This window comes from Lactuca virosa, chromosome 6 (genome assembly GCF_052849685.1).
Source record: "Lactuca virosa cultivar CGN04683 chromosome 6, Lactuca_virosa_CGN04683_v6, whole genome shotgun sequence".
NCBI classification, from domain to species: Eukaryota; Viridiplantae; Streptophyta; class Magnoliopsida; order Asterales; family Asteraceae; genus Lactuca; species Lactuca virosa.
In genome coordinates this window covers 3773305-3790751 of record NC_136431.1, presented here as the reverse complement: position 1 = coordinate 3790751, position 17447 = coordinate 3773305, and the positions used below count along the sequence as shown (strand labels likewise).

At 36.9% G+C, this 17447-nt stretch overlaps 1 protein-coding gene and 1 pseudogene across 1 annotated transcript; both read left to right on the top strand.

Annotated features, from left to right (window-relative positions):
- The first annotated feature begins 1472 nt into the window (after positions 1 to 1472).
- Positions 1473 to 4143, top strand: PAPS3 (poly(A) polymerase 3). The gene is made up of 10 exons (XM_079057049.1): positions 1473 to 1805; positions 1936 to 2013; positions 2114 to 2221; positions 2294 to 2356; positions 2452 to 2613; positions 2695 to 2808; positions 2890 to 2952; positions 3027 to 3329; positions 3397 to 3561; positions 3648 to 4143. The coding sequence occupies exons 1-10, from the start codon at positions 1614 to 1616 to the stop codon at positions 3849 to 3851; spliced, it is 1452 nt and encodes a 483-aa protein (XP_078913175.1). The 5' UTR covers positions 1473 to 1613; the 3' UTR covers positions 3852 to 4143.
- A 2432-nt stretch (positions 4144 to 6575) lies between these two features.
- Positions 6576 to 7316, top strand: LOC145118841 (cell wall / vacuolar inhibitor of fructosidase 1 pseudogene; annotated as a pseudogene).
- The last annotated feature ends 10131 nt before the right edge of the window (positions 7317 to 17447 follow it).

The following is a 17447-nucleotide window of genomic DNA, read 5'->3' as shown; positions in this document are numbered from 1 at the left end:
TCTTTCTAGTGACTCACCTTCTCCAGTATCTTCCACAACTGAATCTTCCCCTAGTGACTCGTCTACTACTCCTTCCTCATCTCCTAACCCCACCCCTCCCCCCCCCATCTCATCCTATGGTTACTCGCTTTCGTACTAGGTCTCTTCGACCCAAACAGATCTTTAACTTGTCAGCCATTTCGGACATTTCTCCTATCCATCGCTCTACTGCTCAGGCTCTTTGTGACCCCAACTGGAAATCTGTTATGGATTCTGAGATGATTGCCCTCCAGTCAAACCACACTTGGGAGCTTGTTCCCCCTCCCCCTCATGCCAACAGAGTTAGCTGTCGCTGGCTCTACCGTCATAAGTTTGGCAACAAGGGTATCCTTGACCGTTATAAAGGTCGCTTAGTCGCCCAGGGATTCTCTAAACTTCATGGCCTTAACTTTGATGACACCTTTAGTCCCGTTGTCAAACCTGCTACCATCTGTATTGTTTTAAGCACATGTTGTTTAGGGTAAAGCCTCAAAGAATAGAGGTTGTCGTATACAATATATATATATATATATATATATATATATATATATATATATATATATATATATATATATATGAAATAGTTACAATAAGGCCCCCTACACTATACAGTTTGGATAAAATACAATATAAACTAAAAATTAGTTGTAAAAACATTATAATTTTTAAATAAACAATTAAAATTTGGAACAAAATCATTTTACCACACATCCTATAGTCATAGACAGAGTTGGAAACAATCCGTTTTGATGTTCGTGTGACTATGATGGTTCGTCCGCCCAAAGTTGTGTAGGACTGCAGGTAAACCGACAAGTTGGTAAAACTTTTCTTCATGGTTGTAGTATGTGAAACTCATTTTCAAGCAATTACAATGAATTATGAAAATTTGGTTGTAATTAATAACAAAATGAAATACCACATGTTATATAAGGAATGAAAACCTAGATTTTTGGTGTACAAAATATGTGTCCGGAATGTCAGTTCTACATGTACGGTTTTGACTATAGTACTCCGGAATTGACTATGTCAATCTGAAATGTACGGGGTCAGATTTCGGATTAAAAACTATACATACCACCGACTTCTCCGAAATGAATAGTGTTTCTTCAGAATGCCTTATTCCGAAGATAGTGGTCATTCTTTTAAAAAAAATTTAAAAATTAGTTATTATTAATAAATTGAGTAGTTTACTTAATTTTCCTAAGTTTAAAGAGTGTTTAAACATATTTATTTTTGTTAATTAGTTTTATTTTATAAACATATATATTACTTGTCTTGCAAGGAAAAGACGAACATAGATATAAGAATTTTCAAACACGGGTTACCCTTTCAAAAAGAAGCTTCGAGAAAGCGCGGAAAAAGGGTCCACATTCCACGTGTACATTTTTTACAACGTTGCAATTTCACTATATATTTCAAAAGAAATCCCGATTACAGGTCTTTCCTGTCACTTCAATTTTCTTGCTACCCTTTTCGTTCTGTAAATTCTTTCTTTTTCTAAACCAAGTTGTCAATTCGTTTTCTTTCTGAAAACCCTAAAAGACTTTATTGAGTTTGATCTTTTCTCAAAAGATTGAGTGATTCTTGCTTTATGTATGGCATATGTCATCCATCACAATGATCCGACCGGGAGAGCTGCTCTTGTTCCGAATTATTCGTCACTGAATATCATAAACCCTAATTTCGTACATAATCATCACCCTCAACTGTTGTATCCGGTGCGATTTGCTTTGCATCCCGCTGTCGTCGCTCAGATTGAACTGGCTAGATCAATCACTCTTCAACAGGTAACTGACTTCAAAAACCCTAATTCAATGTTCTTTGCTTTGGGTTCTTCTTGGAAATGATTTAGCAAAGAAGTAATTATGTTTTTGTGAAAGTTTGGCTCTTGGTTAATCTTCGCAATTTTATTTACAGCTTATTATCGATGAGGGTCTTGTGCCTTCTCAAGAAGAGGAACAGAGGAGGAACAATGTTATTCGAAGACTTAGAGAGGTAAATGCTCGAAATCCAACTAATTTTTACACCACATGATGCAATCTCGTGAACTTTTTGGTGTTTTTTAATCTTGGGGTCTATCTACATTTCTTGGCAGATTGTGATGAAATGGATTAAGAACGTAGCTTACTTACGCAGGCTGCCAGAAAATCATATTAGAGCTGCCTCTGCAACTATATTAACATATGGATCATACGGACTTGGTGTGAGTTTCTTTTTCATTTCTCATTTCATCAAGATTTGGTTGTGCCCTAATTTGTTTTCAGATTTGGTGTAGGTTCATAATGCAGAATCCGATATTGATGCTCTTTGTGTTGGCCCTTGGTTTGCCTCTTTAACAGTAAGTCATCTGATCTGTTTCTTGATTTAATTTGTATGCAATTCATGGTTCTAAAAAGGGTAAAAGTATCATCTTGTGTTTTAATTGTGGGACAGGAGGATTTTTTCATAGTTTTACACAACATGCTTGCAAAAAGGGTAGAAGTGTCAGATATTCAATGTGTTAAAGATGCAAAGGTTCCTTTAATGAGATTCAAATTTGAAGGAATCTCAATCGATTTGCCTTATGCTCAACTTCAAGTAACAACTGTTCCTGAGGTCAGCTTGATTTTTTTATTTTTTTTGACTTTTCTTTAATTAATTGACTGAAATAATCACATTTTTTATTTAATTTGCCAGAATGTTGATATACTCAACTCCTTGTTCTTAAATGGAATTGATGAAACAAGTTGGAAGAGTTTATCTGGTGTACGTGCAAACAATAGCATCCTGCAACTTGTTCCAAATGTCAAGGTATGAAATACATTGATCAATTAAATATGTTAATGTTATGGATATAATTATAACTAAAATGGAGTATATATTTTATTGTAGATATTCCAGGAATTACTGCGATGTGTTAAATTATGGGCAAAGAGGAGAGGTGTATATGGTAATGTAAGGATTTCTTTTTCTACTTGTTAATTTTAACTGAAATATATTATTATTGATTTTTATAATATATGATGCAGTTATTTGGATTTTTTGGGGGTGTACATTTGGCTGTTTTATCAGCCTTTATTTGTCAAAGAAACCCAAATGTGAGCTTATTAGCTGCTCTGGTTTCAATCTTTTTCAAGACTTTTGCTTTTTGGCCATGGCCGACACCTGTCATCCTACAAGGATCAATGCTACCACATCATCACCCAGAAACAAGATCTTTAATGCCTATTCAGCTTCCTAGCAGCCCACATGAGTATTGCCATTCCAATATCACAAACAGCACTTTCACAAAAATTAAAACCGAATTTCGCAGAGGCTATTGTCTTATTCAGGTACATAATTATTGGACTTCAAAAAGCAAAATAATTTCCATTTCTGAATATTCAAGTATTGGTGCAGGATTTATTGAAGCCACAGTTTGATTGGAGAAACCTATTTGAACCCTACCCTTATTCAAAGATTTACCATCGGTTTTTAAAAATTACCCTTTCATGTTCTAAGAAAGATGAGCTAGGGGATTGGGTAGGATGGGTGAAATCAAGGTTTCCAGGTCTTCTAGTCAAGGTAAAGTTAAAAAAATAAATATATGTACTTTTTTACTTTTTTTTACATTTTGCTTATATATATGTTCTTGAATCTTGTTGTTGCAGTTGGAATTGCAGAGTTTTTGTGATCCAAACCCTAGTGAGTATTTTGATGAAAGTATACAAGATCCGAATGTTGTTTTTTATTGGGGATTAGCTGTTGATGACTTGGATCTTGATTTAGTACAAAAAGAGTTCCAAAAGAATATTGGAAATGGGTTCAAGGGTATAACAGGAAATATGACATTATCACTCATTCAGACTGTCTGAATTACCTACCTAACCCTACCATTATGTTGGGTTTTTGAGTTAATGATGGAGTTGTGTTCGAAGGGAGATACATATACAGATACATGTATAGATACAGATAAAGAGAGATACTCTGATTTTTGATATTTTTTGTTTTGTTGTTGAAGATTAACATAGGATTGGAGAGAGTGGGATTGTATAGTTTTTTTACAGGGTGGGTTGTATTGAACAAGAGGGTGATAGTTTTTATGGAGGATACCATTAAGTGTCCATCTTTCTCTTGTAACAAGTTTTTTTTGTTGTGTAATACCAATACCCAAAAAAAAAAAAAAAAGTTAAAGAAATGTCCAAGCGATGTGATAGTGTGTTTTCGTGGTTTGTTTAGGGACATTTTGCTATTTTGCAAAAGTAATTACAATTTGATTCATAGTATTCTATTTGAAGCATAAATTTTACCATGGTATAGCATTTAGTACTTTAGTAATTCCAATCTCTTAATCGTTCAGAGAACATAGGGTTTCTTAACCATTTAGAACTTAGAAGAGGCTTATCAGACATGTTGAATGTTGACTGAATGGTTCTGTTATGAGGTTATCAAACTGCCCGTAAGTAATCTAAATGTTTGAACTTCATGTCAAACTTTTTAAAAACGGAGTGATTCCTTAATATGATTTCTCTACCTATTTTAATTTTGTAACCTATTTTTTATTTGATTTGTATAATTGGAACCCACGTCCCTATTTTTTGATCCAACACTTAATTTTTAATTTTTACCTTATTTTTATATTTTGTTATATATATATATATATATATATATATATATATATATAACAATATACTTAAAATTTTAAATAAAAAAATTAAATGAAAAAAAAAACTTAGGCATGATACCAATACCACACCGGCGTATATCTGAATAAGATAAGAATCATATATATGTGTAATATAAGTTGGTATCACGGTCAAAAATAACGGTCACAAACTGAAATTTATAACATTTCTCTAATTAGCATCTGTTATTTTATTTATGAACACGAACACAAACAAAATAATTTCTATGTTCATTTTCATTGGTTAAAAAAATACATTGTCATGTTGGTTTATTAAGATGCTAAACGAACATTAATGAACGAATATAATCGAACGTAAATGAAAAAATGTAAACGAACGAACATGAACAAAAATAAACGACCATTACCATCAAAACGAAGAACCATACACACGTATATGTATTCGTGTTCGTTCATTTGTTCTGTTAAACTTAAACGAACGAACATGAACAAGCCTTGTTCCTGTTCGTCCAGTTCGTTTACAGTCCTAATGTATCCAAGCAAATATCATGCTCACAAATAAAATAACGAGCATAGATTAGAAAAATGCAATTTAAAATTCATGACCGTAATACCAACTTAAATTACATATATATGATTTTTAACCGATTTTTATATACGGAAGTTGTCGGTTTCGAAGTATATATACAAATCAAAATTAAATAGGGCTACAAAATTTATATAAAGGGATACATTAATGTTTCAGGGATCATAATGGTTTTGACGACGGTGACTACATAAGGGCAAAATTGAAAAACTTTGAATTTACTAAGTGGATGGATAAAAATTGTGAATACTCATAATAATTATAAGAGCATCCACAATACATAGTTCAGTGGGAGAGTTGAATGAGATGACATGCCTAATTGACATTCAATGGATTTAACTCTACCATTGTAGGATGCAATGTTGGCATTTAATAGATATGGAGTTCAATGGTCATTGAAATCTTCAATGGGAAAAAGGAAACATTTTAACTATTAAATATATATTTCATTGAACTCTATTGAACTCTTCATGGGAAAAATGAAACATTTTAACTATTAAATATATATTTCAATGAACTCTATTGAGTTCAATGCATTGTAGAAGAATTAATATAGAGTTGTATAGTAAATAAAATGATGATGTGTCAGTCCATTAAACTCTAATAAGTTTAATGCATTGTGGTGTCCTAATGCCAAAGGAAATTCTTATGAATATCCCTAATAATTGTAATGCCTTTAAGAACTTGGAGTTACACTACACTTTCCACTGTATACACAATCACTTAATAATTGTACGATCTCACCCATATAATTGTTGTGTGTGTCATTATATTGTCCAGCTTTTGGTTGGTTATTAGGTTGGAGGGAGTAGTGTCATTGAAACCGCACTCCCTTCTATGTCACGTAGATGTCAACTCATATTTTTTTTTTCATTTTATCAATTTGAAACCACAAGGTGGAATGGGAAAACGGTTAGGAGAGAGAAAAAAAAGAAAAAAAAAAGATGATTGGTTGAGAGAGGAGAGAGAGAAATGGGAGTGCATGCGCCCTAGACCGCATCCAGGGGCGGTGAGCGTGATGATGTGGCGGGTGAAGTGCGGCCTAGACCTCACCCACTCCCACTCCCTCTGGTCTTATTATTTTTTTTTATTAAATTTTTTAACTGTTAGAAAAAGTTAATAATTGTATTTATTTATAAGAAATAAAATAATCCATATTTATTTTGAGAAGGTGTGAGTAAGATCCAAAACTCCTTTGAGAATCGTGTCACTATCAACTTTATCTATACTCTCTTATTTAGAGCCAAAGTTCTCAAGTGCAATGCAATACCAATTCCAAAGGATATACATCAACCATTAAAACTTGTACGTTACTTTGGATTTAAAGATTCGAACTCCTAAAAGAGAGTGCTAGCTTGTTCATAAATAGAGTATGACACTTCCACTTGGGAAAGCAAACTAATCTCAAAGGCTAAGGATCAATTCATCGATATGAAGCTCTTCTCTTTTCTCATTTTTCTATCTCTTCATCTCTTTCAAGCTCCATTAATGGTGATGGCAGATAGAAAGTTGATAGAAAGCACATGTAAGGCCACACCTTCATACAATCTATGCCTCACAACTCTCTTATCAAACCCCAAGAGCTCAAGTGGTGATGTTAGTGACTTAGGACTCATCATGGTTGGTGCAACAAGGGTTAAGGCGACTCAAGCCATACAACACATCAAGTCTCTTTATAGGTCACACCCTGAGCTCCGGCGGTCGTTAAATGAGTGCGCTCAAATGTACATAGCGGTGGTGAAAGCAGATGTGCCGTCGGCCATACAGGCGTTGGATGGTGGTCAGCCCAAGTTTGCTGAAGATGGGATGGCGGATACTGCGGTGGAGGCTCAAGCATGTGAGAGGAGTTTTAGTGGTGGTGGTCATAAGTCGCCGGTGACACTGACAGAGATGAATAAGGGAGTTGAGAATACTGCTAACGTTGCTAGAGCTATTATTAGGATGTTATTATAACTTGTCATTTATTGTTTCATTATATATATATATATATATATATATATATATATATATATAATGCTAACTAAGTTATATGTATAAATTTATTTTTCATATTATATAACATGTAATAGTTGTAAATTTGACGATTATATATTGATATGAATTTCCGTACCGCTTTGTTAATAAGAGATATTTAGGTTTTTGTGGTTTTTATGGATATTTTCTAGTGAGGTGTATATTTTCATAAAATAAATAAATAAAAATAAATAAATAAATAAAAACATACATATACCTAGAGGAAGGTTAGGTATATAAGTCACCAAAGTCCAATACCAAACTTGATTAGGCTTTGTAGATGATAAAGCACATGAACAATCATTGATATATGGACAAAAAGGGTGTCAAAAGTGGCTTTAGGAACCCATCATATTCTTCCCCCTAGAGGAACTTTATGATCCTTTTCCATCGATGATAAGAAAATACTTTTATAAAAAAAATTCATGCGTTGTTCATGGTAGAATCCACTCTCTTTTTCTGTTTAATGATGATAAAAGAACATTATTCTCTATTTTCAATATATATATATATATAAAAGAGTAGATTTTGCGCTTGTCATTTTTTTTTATAATTTTTAATTTTTTTTCCTACTCTTTAAAAATGACACATGTCTATCTATAATTTTATATTTAAATTTAAATATTCATCTAAATCCTTTAAAATTCACATTATTAATAGAGATTTTAAAATTCAAAATGTTTGGTAATCAATTATAATCTTTGATAAATAGAATAATCAATTATAAATAATCTCATATTCCATTTATTTTGTTATTTTTTAAGATTTGTATAAGTATTTTTTATAAATTTGTTTAAAATGTTTTTGCTATAGTTATTATCCATGTTATTTTGATTTATCAGGTTATATATATATATATATATATATATATATATATATATATATATATATATATATATATATATATATATATATATATATATATATACTTTAGAATATGATAATATAGATTGTATGTTTATAATTTTACTGATTAAGATGTTTTTTTTTACTTAATGATCTTAATATGGAAATCACTTAAGCCATACATATATACAAGTTTGTTTGTTTGTTTTTTTTTTTTTTTTTTTTGTTTTTTTTTTTTGAACTTGATATGCGAAGAATATATTTACGTATTTAGTATTATCTAACAGAAGTGGTTGTCCACGTCCTACTTTGTATTAGATGAGTGGTGGGACGTGTTATATTTTCACACTCGCATCGACACAACATGCCCCCTTTTGTTCACACCTTACATTTCCCTTATAATTATCCTCTCTCAAAATTTTATACTCTTTTATCTATTTTCATAAAAAAAACGAAAAAGAATTATTGATCCTATGAAATGTCAAGAAAATAAATGTAATGGACATAGTTACGTGGATCATGGAATGATTGGAAGTGTCTAACAACAAAGAAATGTGGAAAGCAAAAGTACCGTTTACTAACGTGTTTTAGGGGTCGTTTGATAGTTGTCGATTAGGTTAAAGCTGACTGAGTTAGAAGTTGTTTGGGTTAGAAATGTTGACTAAGTCCACATCTGACTGAGTTTATGATGTTTGATTATTTCTCTGATTGATTGTGCTGAATGATAAAAATGACCATATTATCCTTGTGTTGTCCCTTGTGCTGGATAAATAATTATAAAAATACAAATTATCACATAAAATCCAAATTAAACATACATCATTTAAAATCCAAATACAAAGTATAATATAAAATCCAAATACAAGTTGTCATACATAATAAAAAAAAGTACATCATTTAACATGAACCATTTGAAAGTAATTGATTAGCAATCTGGTCGCACAAAGTAGTCATATAGTCAACGGCTTCTGAACCTTATTTTATGCCTTGTATGTTTTGGTCCTCACTTCCTCCACCTTCCACATCAGGAGTAACCATAGTGTTTTGTTCAAAGTTCGTAAATAAGTCATCTTGAATATTGTATTTCCTTATAAAATTATGGAGTGCAACACAAGCAATGACTATGTCACTTTGCACTGGAAAAGGATAAGGAGTCATATGTTTTAAAACTGGAAATCTCGCCTTCAATACACCATAAGCACGTTCAATGATATTCTAAGTTGTGCATGAGCATGATTGAACCTTTCTTCCTTAGTTAAAGCTCTGTTTCTTCGAAAATCGGCTAACCAATACCTAGTATTGCGGTAAGAGCCATAAATCTACGGGTGTTGGTGTATGCGGCATCACAAATGTAATATTTATTTGTAGATGATTGACAAATTTATCATATAAATAATATAGATAATAAAACTTATAGAAAAATTACAAACTTGGTGGAGGGAATGGAAATCCAAAAGTCGGATTAAATGCAACTTCTTTCAAAACTTTAGAATCGTGTGTTATGTCCTCCTATCCATCCCATATAAAGATGAATATCATATCAAAATCACAAATTCCTATTACATTTTGATAACATTCACCTTTTCCTCTTCCTCTATAGCGAGTTTGTTCATCAACGGGCACAATTGCATGTACAAGTGTTCCATCTAGTGCACCTAATGCTCCAAGAAATATGTTTTTAGACGTCTATGTTGTTCCAAGGTATTTCTTGTTGTATTATAAGATGTTGGTACAATAATTTCTCTTGCAAAACACATCATTGCACTTAGGACCTCATGAAAACATTGATGAATCGTTTGTGTGGAGTGGTGAAACCTTTCTTTAACGGCTTGAAAACGTTCATTATGTCCTATAACATTTAAAAATATAACTATCTTCTCTTCAACGCTTATTGTCCTACTACGTAGCAACCAATTTCTTTGAGTAAAATGATTGCATAATAATACAAATGCATCTTGTGAAAGACGCATCATATCGTAACATTGTATAGGATATCCATGTATCAAATCTTGTGTATACGCATACCTAGTTTCTTCGATTCGCTGGCTTTTATTCTTCCAATTCTTTTTTTCCTTTGTCGGACCAACATCAACCAATACCATGAGAGTATAAGGAAACCTAAAAACTCACATTCCTTATCCATATGTAACCTGTTAAATGTCAAATATAAATCACATACATTTATAACATAAACCATAACATAAAAATCAATACCATATAACAATCCTAAACATAACACATAAAAAACCTAAACATAAAAATCTTAAACATAACACATAACAACCCTACACATAAAAATCCATAACATGTACCATAATATAAATCCATAAAGCATAAAGCCAAAAACATCCTAAAGTCATACTAAAGTCAACCAAGTAATCCGAAATTCTTTCCCGAACTTGTCACCCACAACTCACAAGTCGAAGACTTGAGGCGTAACCAAAATTTCCTGTTACCAACATTTTCAGCGAATAACATAAGATAAGTGGTGTATTTCGGATCAGAATTTCCCCACCCCAAGCCTTTCAATTTATCAATACATTCATCTATCTCATCGTCAAGATTATTTGTTTGCGCAAACGCCTGAGCCGCCTTCATAATTTCCTTGCCAACCTCTCTTATGTCATCATCCAGTGTAGGTAGTGTGTCCTTGGGTGCATTTTATTTTCCTATTTTGTTTTTGGACCAACCAGACGAATCTTCACTTGCATGTGATGCACTTGTAGGTGGGGGTATTGTTGAAGCTGAGGCTAGGATATCCATTTGAGTTGGTATCTACCATCTCGATATCCTCATAATCTTGTGTAGTAAACACTCCGGCTGGATGAGGGAGTGTCAAAGATGGTCCCCAACAAACTTGTATATATGTATGGTTTAAGTGATTTCCATATTAAGATCATTAAGTAAAAAAACATCTTAATCAGTAAAATTATAAACATACAATCTATATTACCATATTCTAAAGTGTGTGTATATATATATATATATATATATATATATATATATATACACATATATATATATATATATATATATAGGGCTAAGTTATTTTGTTTCTTACATCTATTGTGTGCCCGTAAGCACAATTCTGGACCAATTGTAACATCCCATTTAAAATAGAATAATTAAATAATAAATCCGGAACCCCGAGAAGTGATTATTATTATTATTTTATATTATTATAACCCAAAACCAAATAATAATTAGCTGGGAGTTGGTTTCGGGAAGCCAAATGACAAGAATTGAATCTCCAGGGGTTAAAGTGTAATTTTGGGGCTTGATTTGTAAAGAACTTCATAAGTCAAGGGGTGTTTGGTATTATATGGACTTATTATAAAAGGATTCTTGGAGGTAGGGGCTAAAGGGTAAGTTTTGGATTTTGAGAAAGATTATGAAGTGAGGGGCTGAATGGTAAATATAGGAGTTGTTTTGAAAAAGATTTGATGGGGAGGGTCAGAATTGGATAAAAGAGCAAAGGTTGAAAAGGAAGCGGGACTTGAACCCGATGACATTTTCTTCCCATTTAAAACCCATCCGTGCTAAAAACCCTAAACCTAGATGATGCATCAGCCGCCGTCTGTTCATTAGCCGCCACTGTAACACCCTTTAAAATTTGGCCAATTTTAAACTTTTTAAAACATTTAGGAACCAACAGTTATTACCAACTTGTTATCAAAACAGTTCTATATCAGAGTATCCCAGAAACAGTCATAAAAAGTGAGGAGCTATACGATCACGCCTTTGCCTTGCCACGACCCCATGATGTACCTGAAACAATAAACTGAAACTGTAAGCCCGAAAGCTTAGTGAGTTCCCCCAAAATACCGATACACTGCAAATAACACATATACAAATAACAGCATGTACTAGGTCCACAGCTTTACAGACTGGAATACCCTTGGGCCACAGTATGAGTCTGGATTGCCTACCGGGCCCACAACTCACATCTGGATTGCCACCGAGCCCACAGTACGAGTCTGGATTGCATACCGGGCCCACAGCTCGTATCTGGAATGCTCCCGAGCCCACAGTACGAGTCTGGATTGCCTACCGGGCCCACAGCTCGTATCTGGAATGCTCCTAGGGTTTGTTGGTCACCGCACGAAGCAGTACATCCTCAACCCATCCCACATAACATATCAACATATAACATAACTACTGAGCATGCAGATAATCATATAACAACACATGTAGTCCTACCAATCTACCTAACTGACATAATCACTAGCATGCAGCACTAACTCATACTCAACATCTAACACTGCTAGGATAACATATCCAATGGGCCGGCCTTGGTGCCTTAGACCCCTTACTATAGTGAGGATAACTCACCTGGCACTGCTGAAGTCCCGCAGGTAAAGCTCCCGCTGCTGGTTGACAGATTTCCGAACTGTCAACATCAAACAATACCCAATTAATAATTGGGTTCCAAGCCCAAGGTCCAACTCACACTACAAAAGCCCAAAAGTCAAATCATGGGCCAAAGCCCAACATATGGCCCACTTTTCCAAATTAGGCCCAGACCTCTACATGGTCTTTCCTTATGGCCCATCCAATTATTCCAATCCAATTCCCATGGCCCAAAATCACATAATCATAAAGGCCCAATTATGGCCCAATTTTCAAAATTGGGCCCAAGTCCTCACATGGGCCTTATCATAAAGCCCATATAATTACTTTGGTCCATTAACTTGTTCTTGGATGGCCCATCAATAGTCCAATTGCCAAAGCCCAATAGGAAGGCCCAATTCAAGGCCCGAGTGAGATTAGGGCTTTCACATGAAATGATGATTAGGGTTAAGTGTTTCTTACTTAACCCCTTAAGGACTTAATCCATTAAGTCCATTATTGCCTTAAGTTAGTTTGCCAATGATTATTAATTATTATTTTAAGTTTAATAATTAATTCTCGTGTGTGTCCCAAACAATTCCCACAATTAGGGTTTTATGCTCTTAGGGTTTTCCAAACCCTAATTAGGGTTTACCAACCCAATACTAGCCCATTAGTCCATTGGTTGGGCTTTTAGGTCACTTTGGGCCTTATTGGGCCCATTAGGGTCTCTTTGGGCTCACTAGGGTTTCATTGGGCTCATTCTTGTCCAATCATCCCAAACGAGGTCCAACGCAATCAAAGCACACCGTCACCCAACACGGCGGCCGGTGGCGGCAAGAGGCGGCAACCACCACCCTACGGTGGTGGTTTAGACTTTTCTTTCATTATTCCCATACAAAATACAATAAAATTTACAACAATATCTAAACGACACACACACACACTCATAAAATAATACACACACACAAAGCCACCCTTGTGGTGGCCGGTGGTGGTAGATGGTGGCAGCCACCACCTCACGGTGGTGGTGGTGGCCCCTTTTGAAATTCGATCAACTAGTCACGCGCACATACAAAATAACTCGCACCCACACAACTGCCGTCACCCAACGGTGGCTTGCGGCGACAGAAAAGATTTCGAGACATCAACCACCATGGTCGGCGGCCATGGTGGGTTTTTCCTCAATCTCAGGCGAAGCAAACACGGTACTCACGTCTTCTGGTGCGTAGATGAGTCCAGCCACCCTCTGGTGGCGTAAGGCGACGACGGTGACAAAAAAGGAGGGCAGCAGTGACCACTAGCGGCAACAACTTCGTCACCGGCGGCAGACGGACTGTTACGTCGCACCAGCGAAACAAGACCAAGGTGGTGGTTCGCGAACAACAACAGCGACGACTAGGGTTTGGCCATTAGCTGCCAACGAACGGACGGCGGCGGCAGCGACTACATTTCCCACCGCTTCAGCGCAACAGGGGCAGCAACCTCGGTGGTTCACGACCCACCATCGCTTCTTGTTCCCGGCAGGCGGCTGGAGGTTCGTAAGGTGGTGGATGAAGGCTGAATAGCAGTCTTCCAAGCGAACGGCGGCAGAACGCACACAACTTCATTCCCCGGTGCTAGGATGGACACGAGGTGGTGGCTCCGATGGAGAAGAAGGTTGCGGCTGGAGGGAGATGAGGTGAAGATGGCGGCTGGGAAAAATACATCTAGGGTTAGAGTTTACCGGGGAGGGTAACGTTTAAATACCCCGCCTCTCATAGACATTTTCCCATAATTACAAGATCAGCCCCTCCATCTTCCTTTCTTTCAAATTTAATCCAAATGTTACCATTTCTACCCTGGCTTCAAGAATCTTTTTCAAATCTAATCCGTAATTTACACAACAGCCCCTCACTCAACAAATCCTTTCAACATAGGTCTAGAATATACTCTTTTAACCCCAGTCATTCAAGATCCTTTCAAATTAAGTCCAATATTATTCTTTAACCCCCGAAACTAACATTCCAATAATTATTAATTGATTTTGGACTAGAATAGTATAAAATAATCATAATAATTACTTCCCGGGTTCCTGATTTATTATTTAATTACTATACTTAAGACGGGATGTTACAACTCTCCCCCACTTAAATTTGATTTTGTCCTCGAAATCGTTTCTTATCATTCCTTACACGCCAAACACTTGAACTACTTGGCTACAACCCTGAGCAGAACTCTAGCCTTTCCAAGGCAACCATATCCAATCCCTCGCAGGGTTCTAAAACCAGGAAAATAAACGAATCCCTTACTACATGATCATATTTACTCAATCCGAAATCTGGAGTCTCGAGATGGTCCGTCTCCTTGACAGACCGCCCACTCTGAATCATTGTCGAGTTCATAGCACTTATCTCCCAGCTAGCTACTCAACTGCTAATAACCTGGGTTCCCATCCGAAATAGAATCGCAATTCCCACACTGCTACCTATAACTCTCTCCTCGACAAGAGATTAGGTACTCCTTCAAGAGAAATTCGTTCTGATAACCAATTCCTAGCGATATAATGAACAACGAGATGTAAATTGGGTGATCAACCCTCTTGGATCAACATAACAATGTTTCTTTTGATTCCTGAATCACATACATATAATGACCCGCTGATAAGCTCAAACACTCATACCTAGCCCAATCAGCCTCGGGCTGGAATACCAGGCATGCCCACGACGGGTCCAGTCATCCTCAGGATGGAATACCCACGTATCATGCACATGTTTGGCCCAATCAATCTTCGGGTTGGCATACCAAACACATCAGGTCCAATCAATCATAGGGTCCGGTCATCCTCGGGATGGAATACCCTAGATCAGAATACCACTATATACGAACTCAGGTCTAAACTCACAACTTGAGGTTCAGGGACCTACCCTTGTATTTCGCACAAAATCTTCTGATTCCTCGCAGCCGATTACGGCTCGCCCGAACCTCAACAATGTGTCCATTCCGAAAGCGCTCCAACAGAAGAATGAACTACTAGGATCAATAGGCCCACAGCCTATGACTGGAATACCCCTACAAGGCCCTCAGCATAGGTCTGGATTGCCTCTGAGCCCACAGCATAAGTCTGGTATGCCCTACCTGGCCCTCAGTTCATGAATGGAATGCTCCTGATAAACTATCAACCTTATCCAAAAGAAAGGCCTTACCAACGTCCTTCACAACACCAACCAGCGCCACAATGCTGAAATCCCACTATGCGCGATCCACCTATACAACAAGTTGCTTATCCATGCAAGATCCTACAACCTTGGCCGCACACGACCCTCGAATAGAATGATAGTTGAACTCTAGATTCAACTTTGCAGACTATAACCCAGACCTGATCACACGTAATCCAAACCAACTATATTGCCGCCTTGAATACTCACCGATACACACGGAGAATCACTACCTTGTACATATTTGGGAATCCCTAACTCCACATTCACTCGCCACAAAGCCCATACTGGATCAAGACTAATCCGATTCTACTAATACCAAAACTAGTCCAAGAAAATTTCCATAATTATTCCCAAGGTTACCGAAATCCGAGTCTAATATGAATCAAAAGTCTATTCCACCATTGAGGGGAAACATACCCCAAAGACTTAGGAAATGTAAGCATATTGCATAAGGATATTGGTGACGCGTTCCTAGTTTCTCAACTGTGGCCTCTTGAATTCCTTCGGAGAATTCCCGCTTCCTGAGAGGCTCACCGATTAACGCCTGTCCGACCCTTCTTGAAACCGCAATCTGAACAGCAACAGACAAAACTTTCAATGGCTGACGTTCAATCCTGAAAATTCCTAATTCTGCTATCAAACACTGAGATGACGCGATTCACATGCTGGGGAGTTTTACTCAACAACCAACTTACACAACCTCCAACCAAACAACCACTTGGGTTGTCTTCCTTTCTGACAACGATGCGAAACTTATCCCATTTTCAAAACCGCTCCTGTTTCTGAATCTCAGGATAATTCCCCCCCCCCCCCCAACTTAGATTTGACTAAGTCTTCACAACACATGAAGATTGGAGAATTCCCAGTACTTCTCATTTTCCAATGATCGATCCGATGAAAACCAACTCCTTTCAACTAGTGCTCCATTACTAGGAAATCACAAGTGATCACACACTTCTAAGAACTAGTTGAACACTTCCTGAATCCCCGTGATACCGACAATCCCTAATACTTGGATGATCCCCCACTCAAATCCTGAAGTCCAAAAGGTAGATGCACCAACTGACATCTCAGCAACAAGTTACTTCCCTTGGTGCTTTCCTCCGCCAGTCAATAATGGTGACTAAAACCACTGAATCCTGACAATGTTGAATAACTATCCTGTGGGTCCCTGTCCGCAGATCTCCCTCATAATACCCTTCTTCCAGAGGTGCTCCAAACAAGTCTCCCGCTCTTGGGCTCTAGAAATCACTCCATTCAGGGTTCGCACCCTGACTCACTCACCTGCTCAAACGTCCACAACTAAACTGCATTAGCTGAAGCAACCTCTGCCCTAAACGGGGCTAAAACTACCCCAAAGGCATAGTCTACAATCCCAAAAGTACAATAGATCGCACCATCAATCCTTACCGCCAGATACAAGAGATCCAAGGCAAACCGGACCTCATACTTACTCATGTCACATTGACCCACTCGCGCTGACCAGCGCTGAACTATTGTCGCCAATCCCGACGACTAACTGACCCCGATCTGGAAATACAACCTGCTCCCGGGCCACAAACCTGCTCAATCCTTTGAGCTCGAAAAGCTGAAAGGGCACAATCCTTGCCCCAGAAAACGACATTCCAATCCTATCTATTAACCATTCTACTTTCAACTGCATAACTCCAGCTGAACATAATCATCACTCCTTTCCGGAGTCCCTGCGGCTCAAATCCCGGCCTCGAACAAGACCCCCGAAGCCTCAAATCTAGAAACTCATGTGCTAGACTCTCCCGCTCAACCCGCGGAATGTAACGAGTACAGAATATCTCCCTGATCCCAAGTAACTGCAGTCCTCCGCTCATCAGAA

Excerpts from the sequence above, each read along its gene's own strand:
- PAPS3 (XM_079057049.1), top strand. The coding sequence starts at position 1,614 with ATGGCATATGTCATCCATCACAATGATCCGACCGGGAGAGCTGCTCTT. Across the intron at positions 2,953-3,026 it reads GGAGAGGTGTATATGGTAAT|TTATTTGGATTTTTTGGGGG; the intron begins GTAAGGATTTCT and ends TATATGATGCAG. Across the intron at positions 3,330-3,396 it reads GAGGCTATTGTCTTATTCAG|GATTTATTGAAGCCACAGTT; the intron begins GTACATAATTAT and ends GTATTGGTGCAG.